At 40.3% G+C, this 21,805-nt stretch overlaps 1 protein-coding gene across 4 annotated transcripts in view; it reads right to left on the bottom strand.

Moving 5' to 3' along the window:
• Positions 1 to 381: 381 nt before the first annotated feature.
• The window catches only part of Ak4 (adenylate kinase 4), a 62,686-nt gene continuing 41,262 nt past the window's right edge, over positions 382 to 21,805 (bottom strand). For all 4 annotated transcript variants that reach the window (XM_026411018.2, XM_026411016.2, XM_026411020.2 and 1 more), the window contains 3 exons: positions 10,297 to 10,469; positions 6,959 to 7,077; positions 382 to 5,834 (listed from right to left, as the gene is read on the bottom strand). In XM_026411018.2, the coding sequence (XP_026266803.2) occupies positions 5,720 to 5,834; positions 6,959 to 7,077; positions 10,297 to 10,469 (407 nt within the window). In that variant the 3' untranslated portion in view covers positions 382 to 5,719. The remainder of the gene's footprint in view (positions 5,835 to 6,958; positions 7,078 to 10,296; positions 10,470 to 21,805) is intronic.

Here is a 21,805-nt window from a genome sequence, read left to right as displayed (position 1 = left end):
TCTGACCCAGTCTCCTAATCTGTTAAAGGGTTAGAATCTGCTCACATCATCCAATTGCTTCAAGAATAAAACTGAAGATAGACACTAAAATTTGTAATGAATAAAGTGCTGGATGAACAAGGAACTTATATATGGTGTAGTAAGAAAAACAAATGGGACTGGGGATTATAGCTCTTGGTTCAGGACCTTGCTTGCCACCAACTGTGTTCCTTAACTTCCTCATCAGCAAATTGAAGATTACTGTTGATAATATGAAGTGGTTGCAGAGTGGCATAAAGAAAGCCATTTGTGAAAACCAATATTGTCAAGTGTGAACAGCTGTACGAATATTAAAGGAACTGACCAGTTATAAGCAGAAAAAAAAACTTTATTTCTATCAAATTAAAAAGTATGAATCAATCTTCAAGCAAGATAACAACAACAACAAAAATCAATAGTACAATCAACAGTTAGGAGAGCATATACGGAACAGAACACAGGGTTAGCTGCTCTGAACTGAGCACATACACCAACGTCCAGGGGGAACAGCTGTCACACCAAGGAGAAGCACTCTCATCGTAAACACACGACTTCTGGGAAACTCCGAGCTGACATTTCACAGGACGGTAAACGGAAGAGACAGGTTGTCGTCGTCGCCAGGTTAAAAACAGGCTTGAGCTTGAGAGGGATCACAGTGAAACGCCATTATAACTCAACAGTCTCCCCAGAGATCTGTTCATCTCAAAAACAGGAATATATAAAAATCAGTAGTACAAATTCTCATAAAACTAGAAAAGTCCTCTGAGCCCTAATATTCCTTGGAGCATAAATAAAGACAGAGTTCATTTTTCATTCCTCTACTCTTTTCTAAGTTAAATACAAAATAGTTTGTTCCCCAGGGAGAATCTTCAAGGTGGGCTGCTCCTTTGAAAAGTTTTAAACAGGAAACCTTTCATTTAAAGAATGACACTGAACTTCCTTGAAGAGCCTAATTGTTACCAGAGGAAGGAGTTCGTATGCCTTTTTGGAAGTGTTTTCTCCTTTTTTGGAAGTGTTTTCTCCTATCTCTCTCCCACACACCACACACATACACACACCGATCAAATTGAGGAATATCCTGAAGCATACCGATAATGGCATTTATTCTGGCAAGAATTGTGCAATTTGGTACAAGAAAGATAAGGTATGGCATTTATGAGCCATTTACTTTTAGTATGTCTCAAATACAGAAAGCAGATTTTCTTTCATAATTAAAATACAGCCTCATGGTTTCCCAACTCTCACGCTACATCTGGAAACCAGGCTGGGTCTGTTATATATGGAAAAGAATGACAACTTATGACCAGACCACATTCTCATATGGAAAGAATGTGTCCATTATTGGGTTCTTCTCTGGAGACAACAAATAGACCAGGAGTTACTAAAACTGGAGGGAAAAAAGAAAGCAACTCCTAACTATGAACAGGACTTGACCTTATGAATTGCTTCTCTGGCATATACCTGCAGCAAGAAAAGTTAAATGAAAGGTAAACAAATGAAATTCATCTGGTGGATATGAATGCCTCCTGAGATCCTATAACCCAGCAGAGTACAGACATATGCCCTCTGCATATTCAGTGTGCAACTACCGCCATGACCCACTGAGTACAATTTTCCTGTCTCAGCACGAGAGCACCAGAAAAGAACAAAGTTTCTAGGCGAGGGCATATGCATGGGTTTACCTACTCGAGAGAATGGGGAACTTAAATTAGGGAGATGTACAGAAAAGACCCTTCGGAATTTCCCAATAAATCCCTGTAAGTACAGGGAAGCACATGTCTCGCTCTTCAAGGACAAGACAAAATAATCAAGATAACATCTGTCACATTGGGTAACTGTTGAGGATTTCCTTAGATATTGCATGTAATGCACTTAGCACGGAGGAACTGCTAAAGAGCGCCTATACCCCAACACACTTGGAAATACACAAGTCTTTATGATTAGCAAAAGTCTCCAGGGGCTTAAACTCCTTAGACAAATAACTAAAGTCAAATATTGAACTCTGGTTCTGGTGAACTAAATTTTACAAAAAAAAAAAAAAAACCCTATGTATGGGTTTGTGCAGGCATCTTTTCTACCTGAAATTACACTGTCTGAATACTACATAGCACCTCTAAGAAGTCACCCTCTCCCACTGCTATTTTTACCTTTTCCTCTCCCTACCAAACACAGGGGTAGGCCTTGCATGACACGGGAGCTCATTTGAGCTACAGTGCTGAGAGTGGCCAAGGGAGTGATCTCGAGTAAAGGAGGACAGGACAGGATGTAAATCTCCTCTGGTTATTGCCACAGTCACTGCATGAGAAGTGGATGGCAGGCAAAGGCGTGAATTTGCATTCGGAGCAACACAGGGATGATGGTACAAAAAAGTCAAAAGTTGCCCTGTGTTGGATGCTGGATCACTGTTTTTTCCTTAAAGCACTTTCAGAGTGATTATGTACCATCAAGGCCTTGTTTGAGGGCAGGAACGAAGGAAGGATTTGTTTGGATTAAGAAGAGCATGTCTGGAGAGCCCAAGAAGCTCAGGCCTGTGTGTAGGAACCGTGGCCAGGGAGATCTCAGGGGGTAAAGGCTCCTTAAGGTCACAACACATTGGACACCAAAAGCCAGGATGAGGACCATGAGGCTGCCTCCTCTACCCATCAGCCTGCTTTAGCCACCTTTTATTTGTAGAACAGAATTCAGAGGGGAGGCCCAAGGGCTCAGACACTCCTCCGGCATGCAGTTACTGTAATGAATTCTACAGCTTCTGATATAAGGCCACAAGCAGAACAAAGCAGGCTCAAGAATCTGGGTTGCTTGCAGGCAAGACATAGGTAGCTAACATCCAGGGAAAATGTCAGACTTTGAAGTCAGGAAAACCTGGGTTTGAGTCCCGGCTACACTGTTCATTGGCAGGGGAACCTGGGCAAGATGCTTCAATTCCCTGATGCTTACGTTCTTTGTTTATAAAAGAGGGATCAGATCTAGCTCAAAGAATGCTAGAAAGATTCATGAGATGTTTGTAAACGTCCTATAAAATGCACATTTCACTCAGCAGAACTTCAATAAATGGTACCTACAATAAGTTTGCCTTTGTGTTGGAAAATAAACACAACAGCAGTTTAATTTCCCAGTAAGTGGGAAGTCCATTAGGATGATGGAAAGCAAATTGAACTTAGAGCTGGGTAGAACCACAGAATGTGGGGTCAGGTCAGAATCTGAAAGACCACCCAAACTAATCTCAGCTCCAATGTGAAGGAACTGCAGGTATGGCATTGGAAGGAAAACCAAGAAAAGATGTCCCTTTAATTTTACTGTTGTCAAATAGTTTCAATACAACTTTGATTTTATAAAATCATAAGAAAACTAGTGCATTTATTGAAGAAAACCAGAAATGATTTTGTTGTTTTTGTTTAAAAGGCCACTGAACACAAAACAAGCTTTGTCTTTTCCAAGTCTGTGGAAAATGTGTTAATGTCTTATAAATCTTATCTAGCAAAAGGACCCGCAGGTACTGGGCAAGCTCTCCAACAGCAAGCACTGTGGAGGCATACTGAGAGACTGGATAACAGCTACAACTGCATATTTAGCTGGGAAGGAGGAAAGAGAGAAGGATGGAGGAGCAGAGTACACAATCAGGGATCTCGCCATTTCCACTACCTCACCCTAAAATTCTAAAGGCAATGACATTAGGGAGGAAGTGAAAAAAGGAGTTTGGAGATCACCGTACTTCAAAAACGCACACTTTCCTCTTCTGAATTATCCATAACAACTTGAACTCTACTTTTCCTTTTTCTAGTTTGTAGAAACCATCTCCATGGAAACAGTTTAAATTGTGCCGTTTTCTCCATGTTGGACGTGTTTTCTCTATACCTGGTTCCCCAGGAAACCTGAGCTTTATCTACATGTCTGATTTTCACCCCTTCCCCATCATCAACCCCAAATGCAACTCTTATAAAGTGCTCAGAGTCAACATAATAATGCACTCAACATTTCACAGACCTGAACGAGGCAATTGCATTGGAGAGAAAGTAAACAATCTTGTTTTTTTCTGTGATCAAGAGGATGAGGACACTGATCTGTATTTCTACTAAGATAGCCAAGAAATATTCATATGAAGGGACAAAGGGAAATAAACCAGAAGGATATGGGCAGTAATGTAAGGAAGATGGGTTTATTAGCACATAGATAGTAAGCTGACTGGGGATTCACGGGATACCTTTAGAAAGTAAATGATGTGTTTCAACACCAGTAAAGTGCTGGAATTGGCTTCTTTTTTCTCCTCACCAGTATGAAGGTTTAGCCAGAAGTCATTCCCAGGAATAGTAAAGGATACTCCCTGGGGACAGGCATGATGCATGAAGGAGGGATACATATTTTTAAGGCAGCAGGAATAAACTTCATTGTTCTTTCCAAAAAAAGAGAAAGAATTATACAAGGTGACCACCAAGTCTGGAAACCAGGAAAATCTTTTAACAAAGGACTTATTGATACAAAGAATAGCAAAATATTAAGATCTCTATTTCTAGGCTATATGGCCACCCCATAGACTGCATCTTTGGAATAGGGGGATGGGGGGGGGGTTGTAAAGCTGTCAAACTTAATCTAGATACAGCTAGTGCAATATTTTCCTCAACCCCACAAGGCTCTGTTCCCTTTAAAGACTATTTATAAATTGGCTTGGATCACTCACAGAAGAAAAAACACTGTCACCATCAATATTTAGCAGCATATTCAAAATTCATTTTGTTGTCTTGAATAAAAAGCTTAACTATTCTATTAATCCAGTAATTCCATATGGTCTTATTTCCTCTATACACAAAAATATGATCTTCCAACATTTCTATAGATTAATTTTTGAGGATTCCAAAAGATTCATCGGGGGAGGTTCTAATTTTTTTTTCACAATAAAATGAGCAGAACAAGCCCGTGAGAATCAGACCAGCCTTTAAATAAGACCCTCTGCATGGCTCAGTTCATGATGCATGAAGAGATTCAATGTAACCCCTAGCTCTCAGTTCATAAAAAAACAAATCTGAGAGGGATAAATGCAGCAACTATCTGTATTATTTAATAGCCTCTATTTAATATCCTAAGATGAGAGAAAACAAATGTAAGAAAACAAATCCTTTCATTCCAGGATGTCTGCAAAGGAGAGACACCATGGAGCATGGATGAAAGGCATTACTCTTAGCAGGAAAAAAAAAAAATGAATTGTGAACACAGTCACTCAAGATAAGCAACCACTGAGAGCAATAAGATTCAATTCCACTATTACGAGGGGGGACAAAGCAGAGAACTGTGGCAAAGCCAAGACTAGCGTCCTCTGCATTCTCGTGTTTACTGGTTCTGTGTTTCAATACAGCCTTGGAAGGGTGGGGAGAACCAGAGACCACCGTCATCACATGCAAAAAGAGGCTATTAAAGCAACAACTTGGCTGTCCAAACCCAACTAGAGTGTAGGTTAGACACCTGAAATCCAGCCTGCACGGGCTTGCTTGTGAAGGGCTTGACATGTCCAGAATTGCCTTCTTTTGAAAGACAGAGGAGGGCCTCCTCATAAGCCCTTTATATTTACTAGTTTTCCTATCAGTTCACCATTTACACAGAAAAGATGCTGTATGCTATCTCAGCTGACTTCTAATTTGGACATGGCATCAATGCTACACACACGATTGAATGAACGACCACATCTTCTTGGTTCTTCCATGGGACAGCCTCAGTAGGCTTCTTTGGACTGAATAGGTGTGATCTTGTTGGAGAACAGTGTGTAAACATAAGGCCAGATTTTGTTTGTCTCCGTCCCAGAAAATTGGTGGAGCACTCCTCGACTCCTGAAAGACAAAGTCCAACAGACACAAAGGCATTTTTGGTTTCCTTTTAACACAGCATTAGCACAGATAAAGTCTGGGATACAAAAAAAAAAAAAAGCATGATTTTGTGGTCTTTGACACACGTCACACTGCCAAAACTTCCCAGCTTCAAATTTGGGAGGCCTCTCTTGGGCACAGCTAAACAAGGCCACTGGCTTTTGCAATTCTGGCCTGCATGCATGATGCCACCTTGTGTTTTGCCCTTAAAAAAAGGATAATGTGACAGGCACAATCCCAAATTTGCCTCAAATAGACTTTTCAAAAGCAGATCACTGACAATCTTTGATATTCTAAAATCCGTGATACTTATAAAAATCAGACGTGGACCACAGTATGAATCTTAAAATGATTAGAATATCAAATCTAAAGGTTTGCTAAATGGGGAACTGGGGGGTCTACAAGGTGAGAAATTGATTATAGCAGAAGCTGTAAACTGCTATCTCCCCAATGGCCAGCATATCTGTTTGTCTTTCATGTCGCTTAAAATTTTTTAAATTTGTTGAAAGATTAAAGCTGAGATGTTTTTCTTCCACACAGAGTCATATTTCTCTTTCTCCTCAAAAATGCCACACTGTGCCTGTGTGTCCCCGTGGTGATGATGATCATCCTAGGTGCTGTACAGTTCAACTACATGGTTTAGCACATCTCCCTAGTGCTCAGGGTAGAACTGAGGCCCTCACCCACACAAGGCAAGCAATCTATCAGTGAGCTACATCCTCATCCTTAAGACTCATACATAAAAGCTGTCTGGCCCTGGTAGCCATTTGAATTTGCAATCCCAAATTCGTGGTTTTGACTTTTCCTTGTTAAATACCTTACAAACACATCTATGCTTAATCTACTGTCCAGATCACATACTTATGTGGAGGGATTCTTACTTTATAAACAGTTCCAAGATTTAAAAAAAAAAAGTCCTAGACTCCTGGACTCCCAGGTACAATTCCAGCATTTCATCCACTTTCAAGGGAGACAAAGGACCTTTATCCAGCTCAGGAAACATTTCCCTGCCTCAGGCCAATGTCCTTCCCAGTAGTCTCCAAATACTTTTTAGTTGATCCTTTGCCATGAAAATAAAGCACACTCACTTGTATAGTTCGATGACTGGTTTGGCTGCATCTTTATACCGTCTTAGCTTGGCAGCAACCGCTTCAGGCTTATCATCCTCCTGCTGAACGAGTGGCTCACCAGTGATGTCATCAATTCCCTGAAACCACCAGAGAACATGAACCATTGGACCAATCCACAGGTCAGAACTTTGCTGTGCAAACCCATGTACTCACCTATGACTCTACAAGACAATAAGTACAGCTGGGAGACAGTGGGCACTGTGAAGGGAGTTGGGTAAGAGCTAGTGGTTGCACAGTGTGTTGACATTATTTTCTGAGAGTTGGCATTGAAACTTTTTTAATTGTCATATCCTTCCAAATATGGCCCACTATTGTTGATAAATGAGACTTCCAATTCAATTTAAATTCCAAGCAACCTCCCCAACAAAAAAACCTTTGGACAATGTCACTCTGGCCTTTTAAATATTTAAATATTCCTAAAACTGCCTCATTTTCTAAAGCCTGAGTGGTTTTTTTTTTTTTTAAGTTGTCAATGGACCTTTATTTTATTTATTTTTATGTGGTGCTGAGAATTGAACCCAGTGCCTCACACATGCTAAGTAAGTAAGTGCTCTACCACTAAGCTGCATCCCCGGTCCCTAAAGCTTGAGTTCTTAATCTGGAAAATAAAACGTTTTAAATAACCAATTTGATTATTTAGGAAAAATTCTAATCTCTAGGATGACATCTCTGCCAGCTTTCAAATTACTATGGAGCCTCTCTGAAATTTATCTCAGGTTATTTTACAAGATCAAATAATGACATATCTAAAAATATATTAAAATAATCATAACCCAAATCAGGGACAACATTCTTAGAACTGAAAAATTGTAATTTAAACAAACACTGATTTTTCGTATCTTTTAATCTCCCTAGGAGGCACACATATTTACACGGAACAAAATGGACACACTGGAATGTTGCCTCTCATATCCGTAGCTACCATTCATCAGGGGAAAGTCACAGGAAATAAATCTGTCAAAGGCAGCTGGAGCAGAACCAAAAGGCTCAGGCAACTGAAATGAATAATCAGAAACTGGCCATAAATTTGAAACACACTACAATTCCATTACAGCTCAGGGTCTCGGGGACATGACATACATGTGTGATTTATTGGTGAACCACATAATCATCACACGTGTATTCCATGGTAGTTAACTGACATGACAGGAGAGCTAGGGATGGGACCAGTCTGTGCATCACCTAGATTTCTCTCTTCTAGGGCAACAGCATCCCTCCTTCCTGGGAAGAGGGTTGGTAGAGTTGGCTAGGTTAGCACTTTGTTATTTTTGGGAATACCACTATAATAGTCTGGGAAAGTAACTCAGTAATAAAGCTTCTCATTTTTTATAGAATCTGCACTAATAGATCTGGACAAAGTTAAGATGTCAGGTGTTGTGGTGGGCTTCAGGGGACTTCCTATCTATGTCAGAACTCCTTTTTTTTCTTCCCACTGTTTATTTTCCTAATTGTAGCTTGTTAGAGTTAAAACAAAAAAAGGATCTAGCCTGGCAAGGCAGCACATGCCTGCAGTCCAGGTTACTTGGGAGACTGGGAATAGCCTTGGCTACATAACTAGACAGTGTCTCTAAAATGAATGAATGAGTGAATAAATAAAAAGGGGCTCTAAGGAAGGTATTACAGAACTATTTACACTTTTTGAAGAAAACTTCAAAAGGAGTTTATTGCTTAACCTAAACGAACAGATTTCAGTTGGGATATTACAGACACATTACCAGCCAGAAGTGGGGGCGGCATCATTAACCCTGGAAGTGATTTTCTGTAGTAATTACTATTTCCATTTATATTCAAGTCAAGGCTTTTCCACAAAAATTAACCCAGTGAGACATAATGCTGCTTTTTCCACCTTTGGAGAATACTTTGGATAATGACAAGAAATACTACCTAGCAACCAAGAACAGGAGTTAAGTGTTTAGACTGGATTAATGCATGAGTTCAATCTGTATCAAGAAGTCAGTTTTTAACATAAAGATAAATTAGAAATGGTTTATATCAGGGGCTGGGGGTGTAGCTCAGTGGTAATCCTTTGTCTAGCATGCATATGGCCATTGGTTCAATTCCCAGTACAGGGCAGGAAAAAAAAGAAAGAAACCCTTATACCAGGTATGGTGGTACACACCTGTGATCCCATAGACTCAGGGGCCTGCAAAAGGAGGATTGCAATCTCCAAGTAAAAAATTAAAAAGGACTAAGTGGGGATGTAGCTCAGTGGTAAAGTGTCCTTGGGTTCAACTCTCAGTGCAAAAAAGGGGTAGGGGGGAGGAATTACTCTAAACAAATGTGTTACAGTATCATTACATCTGCCTACTTTTATACCACATAATTATTATACTGAATTTTTATGGGCAATCTTTCCATTCCTTAAAGGCTTCTCCCCTACCCTCACACACATCAGCTGTGACCCCACTCCCTTAGCCTATCCACCCAAGCCTCTTTGCCAATGTAGGATATTTCCTTCATAACTTACTCCCTGGCCTTACAAACACAGACAGCATATCTACACACACAGATACACATAAAGATGTGGACACTGCTTTGCAAAAAGGAGACCATTCTGTGTGATTTTCTTGTTCAATGATACTTTCAGGAAATTTCTTCCTATCAAAAAGCATTGTACTACTAAGTACTCTTTTGTCCTTTTTTTGGGGGGGGGCAGTTCTAGGGATCTAATTAATTATTTTTATTGATTATTCTTTATATTCTTAGATGTTTTCCAACTTATTGGACCAGTTCCCTATAGATGAACATTCTTTGATTTTTTGGTCATTACAAATATTGAAATAAATTTCACTGTATATGATTTTACCTGTTTTAAAGACTTTTAAAAAGAGTCTATTAATATTTTATCAAACGGGAAAAAAGAGTGTTGTTTTTCCCTGATCCCCATCAGCATAGATGCTATATTTTTAAAAATTTGCTGAGTCCAGTGGATCTAAAGTGACATCCACTATTTGTTCCTTAAGTTTCCCTTCTCTGCTACTGAATTTGAGTACCCCCTACCCACCATTCTGTGGTATTAGGAATTTACCCAGGGGTGCTTTACCACTGACGTATATTCTCAGCCCTTGTTGTTTTTTATTTTGAGACATGGCCTCACTAAGCTGCCAAGCCTAGTCTCAAACTTGCAATCCTCCTGCCTCAGCCTCCCAAGTCACTGGGATTACAGGCAGGTACCACTATATCAGACTCATGTAGTGTTTTTTTTAACAGTCTATTCATGTCCTCTATTCACTTTTTTAACTGGAAAATTTTGCCCTTTTCTTGCCAGATTGTAAAAGCACTTTGTATATTCTTACATGCACATGAGGTGGGTTGAAGTCCAAATTATAGACTCTTCCACTAGGACGGTGAATCCAACGTCGACTGAGACGATCTTTAAGTGTTTCAAATGGAATGTTCAAACTGATCACTAGATCCAGGTCACAGATTTTGTCAAGGGCTTCAGCCTGTACTATTGTCCTTGGAAAACCTAAATGTTGAAAATAAAACAAATGCAAGACATGACCCAGTTGGTCCTTGAAACATTTTCAATGACATAACAATCAAATCTACAAATAATCCAAAAAGGAGCTTCAACCAAGAATTTATATCTTTAAAACAACAACAACAACAAAAAAGAGGGCTGGGGATGGTAGTACCTCATTCACAAGGCCCTGGGTTCAATCCCCAACACAACCAAAAAAAAAATTATATCAACCCCCATAAGTTTAATATTAGAAGAATACCCACCAGTTAATAACCTCATGGCTATATAAGGAGTCACATGACTGACAAAAGTAGAAAGTGCACTAAACTAGAAATCATTAACAGTGATTTTACTTGATACTTTCAGGAAATTCGGTCTAGTTTGGTCAAGTCCCAGCATTGCTCTTAACTACCAGTGTGACCTCAGGCAAGTTATAGCACTCCATTTTCTCTTTGTTGAAGAAGAGAAAGGACAAGTAGTTATGTTGTGTCCTATCAGCTCTAACAGCCTACTTGTACATTATTCTTAAGTTAATCACAAATAATTATATACTTATATTTTAAGGCATCAATCAGTGAAAGTAGGATCCTTACTAACCTTCACCTGCATCTGCACTTTAACCAAGGTAAACACTTTAATGTAAAGCATGGTGATGTAGTCAACACTTCCCTATTGTGTACCTGAAATATTCTGAATCCTTTTATTTTTTTATTCATTTATTCTTTTTTGGGGGGGAGGGGTACTGGTGATTGAACTCAGGGGCACTCGACCACTGAGTCACACCGCCAGCCCAATTTTGTATTTTATCAGAGACAGGGTCTCAGAGTTGTTTAGCACCTCACTTTACTGAGGCTGGTTTTGAACTCGAGATTCTCCTGCCTCAGCCTCTGAGTCGCTGGATTACAGGTGTGCCACAGGCCTGGCTTATTTATTTACTCTTAAGAAATGAAACTCTCACTGTGCTAGCCAGGCTGGCCTCAGATTCTGGGACTCAAGTGATTCTTCTGCCATAGCCTCACGAGTATCTGTGACAACAGACATGCCACTGCACCCAGCTTGAGAGTGAGAGTCATTTTAAATGTTCTTACCAAGCATGAAAATCATACCTACTCCAGGTTAATTATTAAGCTTCACAATGTATAAGTGTAGGAAAACAATCCATCGTACACCTTGGCTATTAGTTACATTTTATTAGTTATGTATTCCTCGATAGAGCTGGGAAATGTTTTAAAATAATAATACAAAATTTAAGGTGTTATTCTGAAAAAAAAAATAGTATTTTAAACCATTTGGAACTGAGAATGGAAATCAGTGGTAGAGCACTTGCCTAGCATGTGAGAGGCGCTGGGTTCAATCCCAGGTACACAAAAAAGAAAAGCTATTCTTCCTAACTTTGTAAATGTTGGTAAATAAGCAATAAAACTAAAATCTGGGCTCACAGTCATGACTTCTTCAAATTCTGGGTGAGTTGTGTCACATGATCCCAAATTACATTGTTGCTGCTGCCTCCTTAGGATTGAGCTGTTTCAAATGTAACTACAGATTTGCCTGGGGTAGGACTGCTCATTAGTTATCTTTTTTTAATGATGTTTTTTACTTTTTGAAGTGCCTTTATTTTATTTGTTAATTTTTATGTGGTGCTGAGGATCAAACCCAGTGCCTCACGCATACTAGGCAAGTGCTTTGCCCCAGTTCTGTAGTTATCTTTATTACAGTTTGTCTGCTCTAGCAAAAACCTTTCTGTATCTAATGTCACTTCTTAAAAGTCTTTATATCCTAGTTAGGTAAAAGAACCAGATAGATAGAGAGCTGGAAGGAAATATAGTAAGAGGTCCGACATCTAGCCAGGCTCAGTGGTGCATATCTGTAATCCCAGCAATTTAGAGGCTGAGGCAGAAGCATTGCAAGTTCAAAGAAAGAAAAAAAAAATCAACATCCAAAGAGGAAATTACTTTTAATTTTATATAGAATTATTATATATTTGCATTTTTAAAAATTTGTTCTAATTAGTTATACATGACAGCAGAATGCATTTTAATTCATTGCACACAAATGGAGCACAATTTTTCATTTCTCTGGTTGTACATAATGTAGAGTTGCTCTGTTTGTGCAATCCTATGTGTGCCTAGGGTAATGATGTCCATTTCATTCCACCATCTTTCCTGTTCCCCACCCCTGCCTAGGGCCAATTCTCTCCATTGTAACCAAAAGCTCATTCTCTGTCCCCAATGCCAATCAATGCCAATTTAATAATAAGGTCATGGTTTTGAGGGGGAAAAAAAGGTTTGCTAGCAAAGGAGAAACACAAGGACTCCTGTCCCAAAGATTGTGACTCTCAATCAGGAAGGACAAGGGATTTACATTTCAGGTATGCTCTGGTAGGGGGTCCTGGGGTGCCCAGATGGTATTAGAATTCCCTTGTTAATTTGGGAGAACTCATTTCCCAGATCCTCAGCAGGCATCTCCTTCCTGTAATGGGTGTGTTCAGGGCAATTAATTAGGGGAAAAAAAGATATCACCATCTCCCTAATCTTGTTAGGGAGGGGGACAGGGGAGAAGAAAGAGAAAAAAAAACTTTAAAAAAAATAAGCCTTAGTGGCTGGGGTTGTGGCTCAGTGGTAAAGCGCTCGCTCGCATGCTACCTAACATGTGAGGCACTGGATTTGATAATCAGCACCACATTAAAAAAATAAACAAAATAAAGGTATGTGTCCATCTACAACTTTAAAAAAAAGCCTTAGAGCAATGAGGGCTACATTCAGAAGGTGAAGGGACCACTGTTATACCATGCCATTCCTCCATTATGGATCAGCATCCATATATCAAAGAGAACAATTGGCCTTTGGTTTGGAGAGGATTGGTTTACTTTGCTTAGCAGGATTCTCTCAAATTCCATCAATTTACCTACAAATGCCATAATTTTATTCTCTTTTTATATTGAGTAATGCTAAATCATTTCAAATGAGGATACCATTTCCATGGATCTTTCCATCATTGGAAAGTTATCAAGATGACAATTAAACCAGGCATGGTGGTGCACTCCTGTAATCCCAGTGGTTTGAGAGGCCGAGACAGGAGAATGGGCTTGGGAGGCCGAGACAGGAGAACTGCAAGTTCAAAGCCAGTCTCAGCAACAGAGAGGTGCTAAGCAACTCAGTGAGACCCTGTCTCTAAATAAAAACTTGGGAGCTGAGCAGGACAGCAACTCTCACCACACAAGAATAGGACAGGGGGTGTGACTCAGTGGCTTGAACCCTGAGTTCAATCCCTGGTAGCCACCCCCTCCCCCCAAAAAGATGACCAACCCCTCCCCAAAAAAAAGATGACAACTTAAAATGTGGTGTGAATCCAAGCTGATTTCAGAGTGTTTGTTTATAGGGCTGCATGTGACAAGACGCCACACAAAGGCTGTCCCATGCCCGTTTTGGGCATCTGCCACTGCTGCAAACTCTTTCCACTGCCCCTCAGAGCCTTCCTCACTGCCTATGAGCCATCCACACCAGGTCATGCTTTCAATGATGGCCAGGTCTTCTCTTTCTCCAGATAACCCACTTACCGCTAAAACATCAAGACAACAACTGGAGCTTGAAAGATGTCCGTCAAAAACAAACAAGATCGTCTCTACACCCTTCCCAAACCCCAGCCCAATCAAGGAAACACATTTCCTAAATTAAAGGTATCCAGAATTACTTCACGTATTGCAAATTCTATTGTAATATTTTATTCATTCATTCTATTTTGAGGGGTATATTTGATAGGAAATATAACACATTTGGTGATACTGAATGTGTACATAATTTATACCTAGATAATCAGTCATGTATTAATCATATAAGACAAACTCAACTTTTTGCTGTTAAGTATATACAAAGAATTTTAAAGACGACCCTTCTCAACCTTAGTCCCAGCTCTATGTTCTGCTCAAACCAGCTACTACTCTGACTAGAAAACAGTGTTTTTTATCCTTTAGAAAGTCCGAGAGCTGAAAATGAGGCACCAGGAAAGAACAGGGGAACTAAAAATACAGCATGAATCCCTTCGACAAATAAAAACTCTTGTGTGATGAGTCGCTGTCCTGCTCAGCTCCCAACTGTCTCTGACCTCTGGGGCCCTCTGGAGGAGGAAAACACAATGAGGTACAAAATAAGTAGAACTCAACTGACCTAGAATTCAAAAACATGTTGAGTAGTGCCTACCTATTGAGCAATGACATTCAGATCTGCTACTGGATAATGGGAAATACAAAAACCTGGGAGTAGATAAAACAAGACATATCAGATCTTCAAGGGTTCTATCTGATGGGATATCAAAATCACCAAGAAGATTTAAAGGAAAAAAATTATTGTGAATGTTCAAATTCTGTCCCAGGCCTTCCTAGAGTGGAACATCTCAAACTGAGATAAAAACTTAGGTATTTTTAAAAAAAATTTGTTTAGGCAATTTTAATAGCTACCCTGGACTGATTTAAGAACCACCAAATTTCTCAGCAAGAGTATGATGTTAGTGATTGTTATCAAGCTCTTTTCTGGTAGGTTTGACTCTATTTCTAAGCAGGTACAAATAAGAACAGATGGTGGGAAGATGGGAACTGGAAAGGAAGGTCCCAAACAGAGGGGAAGTCTCCAGATTTGCTAATGCTCAGCTAGCTTAGTTCTGTTCAGGCCATTCCTGTCAGAAGAAACACAAGTACTTGTGAATGCATTACCTCAAAAGAAAGCAGCATGGCAGGGGAGGGGCCTTGGTAGTGAGAACAGTGGACCAGAAGTCAAAGATTAGCGTGCCTGTGACTGTTTCCTAGTCCTAACAGAGAATTCAGCAAGTTTCATCCTCTCTCTGATCCTTTGTGTCCTCAGACGTAAAACAAGGGTGTTTCAGTTTGCTAGAGCTACCACAATAAAGTACGCCACAGAAAGGAAGGCTTGGATAGCAGAAATTTTGGTCTGCTACAATCTGGAAGCTAGAAGTCTGAGCACAAAGTGTGGGCAGAGTTAGTTTCTTCTGAGTCCTCTCTCCTTGACTTGCAGAGAGGCTGTCATTTCCTGTGTCTTTGCATGGTCCTCTTCCCTCTGTATGTATGTATCTGTGTCCAGATTTTCTCATAAGAGCACCAGTCCTATTGGAATGGGACCCAACCTAATGATCTCATTTTGACTTAATTACCTCTTTAAAGATCTTATCTCTAAATAAGGTCAATGGAGGAGGAATGGGTGGAGGTGGTGGTCAACAAAGACCATAAGCAATGGAAATGCTGGGGATTGACTGCATCCTGTGAAAGGTTGACCAGCCCACAGTGAGGATGATGACACCTCATTGTGAGCAGAGGATTAATATCTAGGATATATGAAGAACTCAAAATACTTTACACCAAAAAAAAAAAAATCAAATAACTCAATTAGTAAATATGCAGATGAATTAAACAGACACTTCTCAAAAGAAGAAACACCAATGTCCAACAAATGTATGAAAAAATGTTCAACATAAGCAATTAGGAAAATTCAAATCAAAACTACACCAAAATTTGTTTCATACCAGTCAAAATGTCAGTCATAAAGAATACAAATAATAACAAATGCTGGAGAGGATGTGAAGGAAAAGGAATACTTTCACACAGTTGGTGGGACTGTAGATTAGTACAACCACTATGGAAATCAGTATGCAGGTTCCCAAAAAGACTAGGTATGGAATCAACATATGACCCAGCTATTCGACTCCTCCATACTTATCCTGAAGAATTAAAATCATCACACTATAGTGATACATGCATACCCATGTTTATAGCAGCACAATTCACAGTAGCCAAAGTATGGAAACCAGCTGGTTTCTATCAATGATGAATGGATAAAGAAAATGTGGTATATACACACACAGAGTTTTATTCAACCATAAAGACAAAAGAAAGATGTCATTTGCATGAAAATGGATGGAACTAGAGACCATTATATTAAGTGAAATAAACCAAACTTACAAGGTTGGGGGTCAGATGTTTTCTCTTATGTGTGGAAGCTAGAAAGGAAAAAGGAAAGGTGGAGGGATCTCATGAAAATCAAAGGGAGATCAGTGGCGGAAGGAGACCGAAGGGTGGGAGGTTGGAAGGGAGGGAGGAAGCACTGGGGAGTGATATTGGCCAAAATATACTATATATTGTGCATTGTGTGCATGTACAAATAATGTAACAACAAATCCCATTCGTATGTACAACTATAATGCACCAATAAAAAAAATTGTAGCAAATAAATAAATAAATAAATAAAGGGAAAATGAAAAAAAAAAGTCGTTCTTAGAAATAAGTGCATTAGTAAGTGCCAATTGCAGAATGGTGGCTTGGGTTTGGGGAGGGAGAAGGCACATGGGGCAGGGAGCCAATATTAGGAGGAAATGAAGGCAAAGTGGGATTAAAGGTTAAAAAAAAAGACAAATACAAAATAGCAGGGCTGATAACAAAAGAGACAGGGTGGATAGAGATAAATTTGAGCTTTTATACAAGGACAAAAAGAGGCACCGGGGAGACAAAACAATACCACCACCACCATCAGGCAACAGGATATCTTAATGTAGCAGAATGAGCCTTCTTAGTAGATAAAAAAAGAAAGAAGCTTTCTCCCCTAGGGAGGGGAGACCCAGGTCTTCTTTAGGCAGATGGTACAGAGTAGAGCACTGGAGAGCATGGGTCCCTGGAGATGGGGTGGGGAAATCTGTAAGAAGAGAGGATTCCACAGGGCACAGTGAGGACGGAAATCAATCACTGAGGGATGGCTCACCTTTTTGTTCATGACCAGGCATCAGAGTCAAAAGGCAGTTAGAAGTGACAGAATTTGAATAGCATCATTTCAGAGCAGCTGTAGGGTATCCTGGACTCTGAACTGGTCACAGGATGGAACTCCCAGTGAGGTTTAGGGTGCCGTCACAGGTCTGGGGTGTCACAGTCCTGGAAGTGGAGCTCCGTCACTTTGGTTGGGCATAAGGGTAAGGGCTCCAAAAATGGAGCGGCAGAAATGATCTGTCTGTGAGATTCTTAAAACATCAAGAGTACTCAGCCTAGATTCTATCTTTAAAGCCTCAGGGTCTACAATATGAAAGAATGTCCTAAATTATGGATTCTGTATGGCACGGTGGCTTTTGCATCCTTTATATTGTATATTGTGTTTTGAGTTGAGCTCAACAAACCATCAAAGTAGTTCACAAGCGATAGTCACATCAATCAGCTGCCAAAAGCAGAAAGTCAGAAAAGATGCAGAGAAACCCACACTTTTTAAACCAGTTGATCATAGTGTCATTATCCAGCTGCTACTCCAGCTGTGGGCATGTATTGCTCTGGACGTGTTGGCTTGTAGCCCCTATGAGAAGGGGGAGCACTGGGGCAGTGCCCAGGACACAGTCAGATCCCCTGTGGGCAGGGATGAATGGCCAAGTGAACCAGATGCACACTCGAATTTTGTCAACAGGTGGCAGCATTTATAATTTTTCCATTGAGAGAATTAGAAAGTTTGGGTACGCTTTTATATTTCTTAAAAGGACTTCTCAAAGGCCTTCTATAGGACTGAGTAGCAGTATTCTAGCTTCCTTAATTAGATAGCCTAATCCAAGTAAATACATCCCATCAATTGTCCAAGAAGTGGAAAAGTCATCAGCTAAAGTAAACAAAGACCATCTTAAACAAAGATGCTTGCCTTCCTTTCTCCCTTTAGGTGCATAGACAGGGCTGCTCCAGGGCATGTCTTCATCAGGATATCTGCCTCAGGCCCCCACGTAAAGCTGTCCCTATCCTTCATCCCAGCCTAGAAACGCTGTTCTGCCCCATTCATTCCAACAGCCAATTCGGGTTGAAAGACGACATTTCACATAGTTGAAATTTCTTCTGAATCTGTCGCACACAACTGCTAATTATAGGGCTTACAATTTCTGTTTTATAGATTCTCAAAGATTTACTTGGTGCAGTGAGATGTTGCTAAATTCCCAACAGGTATTGTGTTCCCAGCAGTGCTGACCACTGGGCCTTGGCACTTGCTCCTTCCAGCAAGTGCCAAAAATCTGAGGAAGGGTCACTAAAGCAGGAGGTGCCACAGCAACGAGCTCAGGCAGTGAGGGGAATGGAAGTAGGACGCATCTGTTTTTCTAATTTGAGACTGCATTCACTCCATGGGGAGGTGCAGAGCCAGAATCCACTGCCACATTCCCAGGCAGCAAAGCAGGCCATCCGCCTGGTGGAAACAAATGGAAAGTCCTGAAGGGCACCATCCAACATCCGCCTGGAGTTGGCAGCTTGTGAAAAGACCAGGCAACATCATCCCCCCCTTCCTGTCTCCATTAAGGTCTGCAGCCAAAGGGCTGTTTCCGACCACCCATGTCTTCCCAGCTGTTGTGAAAGCAAGAACCAAGTTACAAATGCAAGCCAGTGTTCATCACCATTAATCACCAAACAATGGATTAAAGTTGAAAAACAGGTGGTTATTCTTCTCCAGTCTTTTCTGGGCCAAGAGTTCAAACTATTCACACCAACCCAGAATCCTTAGTTGAAACTTGAAATTCATTGCCTCCAAAGCCTGTTCATAAGGACTTTTCTCTCTCCTATCTTATCATGACCTCATCTATTTATGCGATTATTTTCTCATATCTGAATCTTAAGACCTCCATATTCCATTTCATCCAGTTTTTATGAAAAATAGGTAAAAAGAATAAGCTCCATGGTCCCCACTGTTTGGAACACTCCAGGTCTCACCTCTTGTTTGTTGAAAGCTTCATGGGACATATGAACCTACTCTAGGCTCTGAAACTTTAGGATATGTAAGAGATTTGTAATAATAAGTAGATCCTGCCCTCAAGGAGCTTATAGGTTAACATAAACCACTTTTCGGCACAGTGGCATACTACTGTAATACCAGTGACTCCGCAGACTAAGGCAAGGAGGATTGATTGAAGGTTCAAAGTCAGTCTGGGCAACTTAGTGAGACCGTATTTCAAAATATAAAATAAAAAGGGTTAGAAGCTGTAACACAGTGGTATAGTGCCCCCAGGTACAAATCCCCAATACTGGGGGTAAAAAAGAAAAAGTGACGTAAAAGCCTAGATATACGACCCCCCCCCAAAAAAAATAAAAATAAAAAAGCTAAACATGCCACAATCACTTAGTGATTAGTTGATCAAAAACAGAAGGCAGATATCCAAGAAACTTTGATTTTTCAAACCACAAGTTTGCCCTTTCAAAGTGGCTTTAAGAAATAAAGGATAAAATCTTTTTTGGTAGGATCCCCTGGCATTGCTATGAGGATTAGAGATGAAATGGCCACCTTACAGTCCGTATTCTTAAACAAGTTATACTGATGTCACTGCACCCTTTTCCCCATAAGGGAAGATGCACAATTCACTGAAGAAGGAGCTATTCTCTGCAAACACCTTGATTAAAGGCTCTGGCTTAAGAATTCTGCTTGCTTGTCCTTTGAATATAAGTCTCCACTAAAAACAAAAAAACTGGGCTGGGGATGTGGCTCAAGCGGTAGCGCGCTCGCCTGGCATGCGTGCAGCCAGGGTTCAATCCTCAGCACCACATAACAAAGATGTTGTGTCCTCCGAGAACTAAAAAATAAATATTAAAAATTCTCTTTCTCTCTCTCTCTCCTCTCTCTTTAAAAAAAAAAAAAACTAGGAGGCAGGAAATGGTCCCATTCTATCCCAATTAAGACAGAAGGAATTTGCAGATGATTGATACAGGCCCATATTTCTGCCCCAGTGAAAATAACAGGCTGAGTATTCCCTTCCTGGACTCTTATTGGCTGCAGGTGAGATCTTTCGATAAGTGGGCCTCATCCATAGGCTTTCCCATGTGCCAAGCACTGTTGCAGGTAGTGGCAATGCAACTCTGAACAAGACAGTCTCTGCCTTCCTGGGTCCACTTGAGGGGTGAGAGAATGGGGGAGGGGTGTTGATTAATGTGATGTCACATGACTGAGACACCAGCATAAAGAGTTGCAGGGGAAGATAGAATAGTACAAGAAGGATGCTCTCAGGAGGATCTGGCTGGTGGTCTGATTTCAGCAGTCCACATGGAAATCTGAAAGCAGAACAGATGGGAGAGAGAGGCCCACAGCAGTGTATGGCACATGTAGACAGAGACCTTATGAAGTAGTTACAGAGTATAAGCTTTGTTGTTTCCTGATCTCAAGATAAAAGATCTCAGAAGCTCAGGAGGTCAAGGCAGGAGGATCATAAGTTCAAAGCCAGCTTCAGGAACTTAGCAAGGCCCTAAGCAACTCAGTGAGACCCTGTCTCTAAGTAAAAAAAAATTTTTTTTAAAGGGCTGGGGATGTGGCTCAGTGGTTAAGTGCCCCTGGGTTCAATCCTCAGTACAAAAAAAAAATTAAATTCTTGCAAGATAAAAGATCTAAGCATGCCTAAAGACAGAGGAAAATGAAAAACTTGAAGTATATAAAAGACAAATATTCAGTTTAGTACTAAAACTAATAATAATCAATAACTGGGAAATAGAACAGAAAAATTGAACAAATGGAAAACTTCCCTGAAAGCAAAGAACACACCATAAACTGGAGAAAAATAAATAAAAACAACCAACATTGTGATAGTCTATATCAAGGATGAAGAAACTGGGTGTGGTGGCGCAACACCTGTAATCCCAGCAGTCTGGGAAGCTGAAGCAAGAGAATCATGAATTCAAAACCAGAATGAGCAATGTATTGAGACGGTAAGCAGCTTAGTAAGATCCCATCTCAAAATAAAATATAAAAAGAGTTGGGAATGTTGCTCAGTGGTTAAGCATCCCTAGGTTCAATCCCCAGTATGCCCTGCCCACCCCCCCCAAAAAAAAAAGAACAAAGAAATAATTCTTCAGAAAGTCTATATTGGGGAGGGGACGGGTTGAGGGGTAGGGTTCACCTTCAACATAGAGTAGTCAGACTGGCCTTGGGCCTCACACCAAGAACCCAGGTCAGAAAAGCAAGCAACGGTGAGTGGCCATAAAGTTCCTACAGACACAGGAACACACAAGAATATCCTAGTCAGCTAGCTGGGCTGTTGAACAGTAAGAGACGTTCCCAAACTAGAAAACTCATTAAATACAGCACCTCATGGTGCGTGGAGGGAAAGAGGAAGGGAAACAGGGAAAGTATCCAACAAAATCCAACTAACCAAATAATGAATGGAAAAGTCACTAGTGCACCTTCATTCAGATATAAAGCCCATACTGTAAAAATCAACTCAAGTGTATGATCAAATCAAAGTGTATGATTCAATAGTGCATTCAGAGAGGTGACCAAGAAAATAATCAAAATAAAATGAACAAGATGGGTAAGAGAACCAATCCACAGAATTCATTCAAATTTTTAAAACAG

This window comes from Urocitellus parryii, chromosome 11 (genome assembly GCF_045843805.1).
Source record: "Urocitellus parryii isolate mUroPar1 chromosome 11, mUroPar1.hap1, whole genome shotgun sequence".
NCBI classification, from domain to species: domain Eukaryota; kingdom Metazoa; phylum Chordata; class Mammalia; order Rodentia; family Sciuridae; genus Urocitellus; species Urocitellus parryii.
The sequence above is the reverse complement of the archived record's forward strand: the minus strand, read 5'-3'. Positions and strand labels throughout refer to the sequence as shown.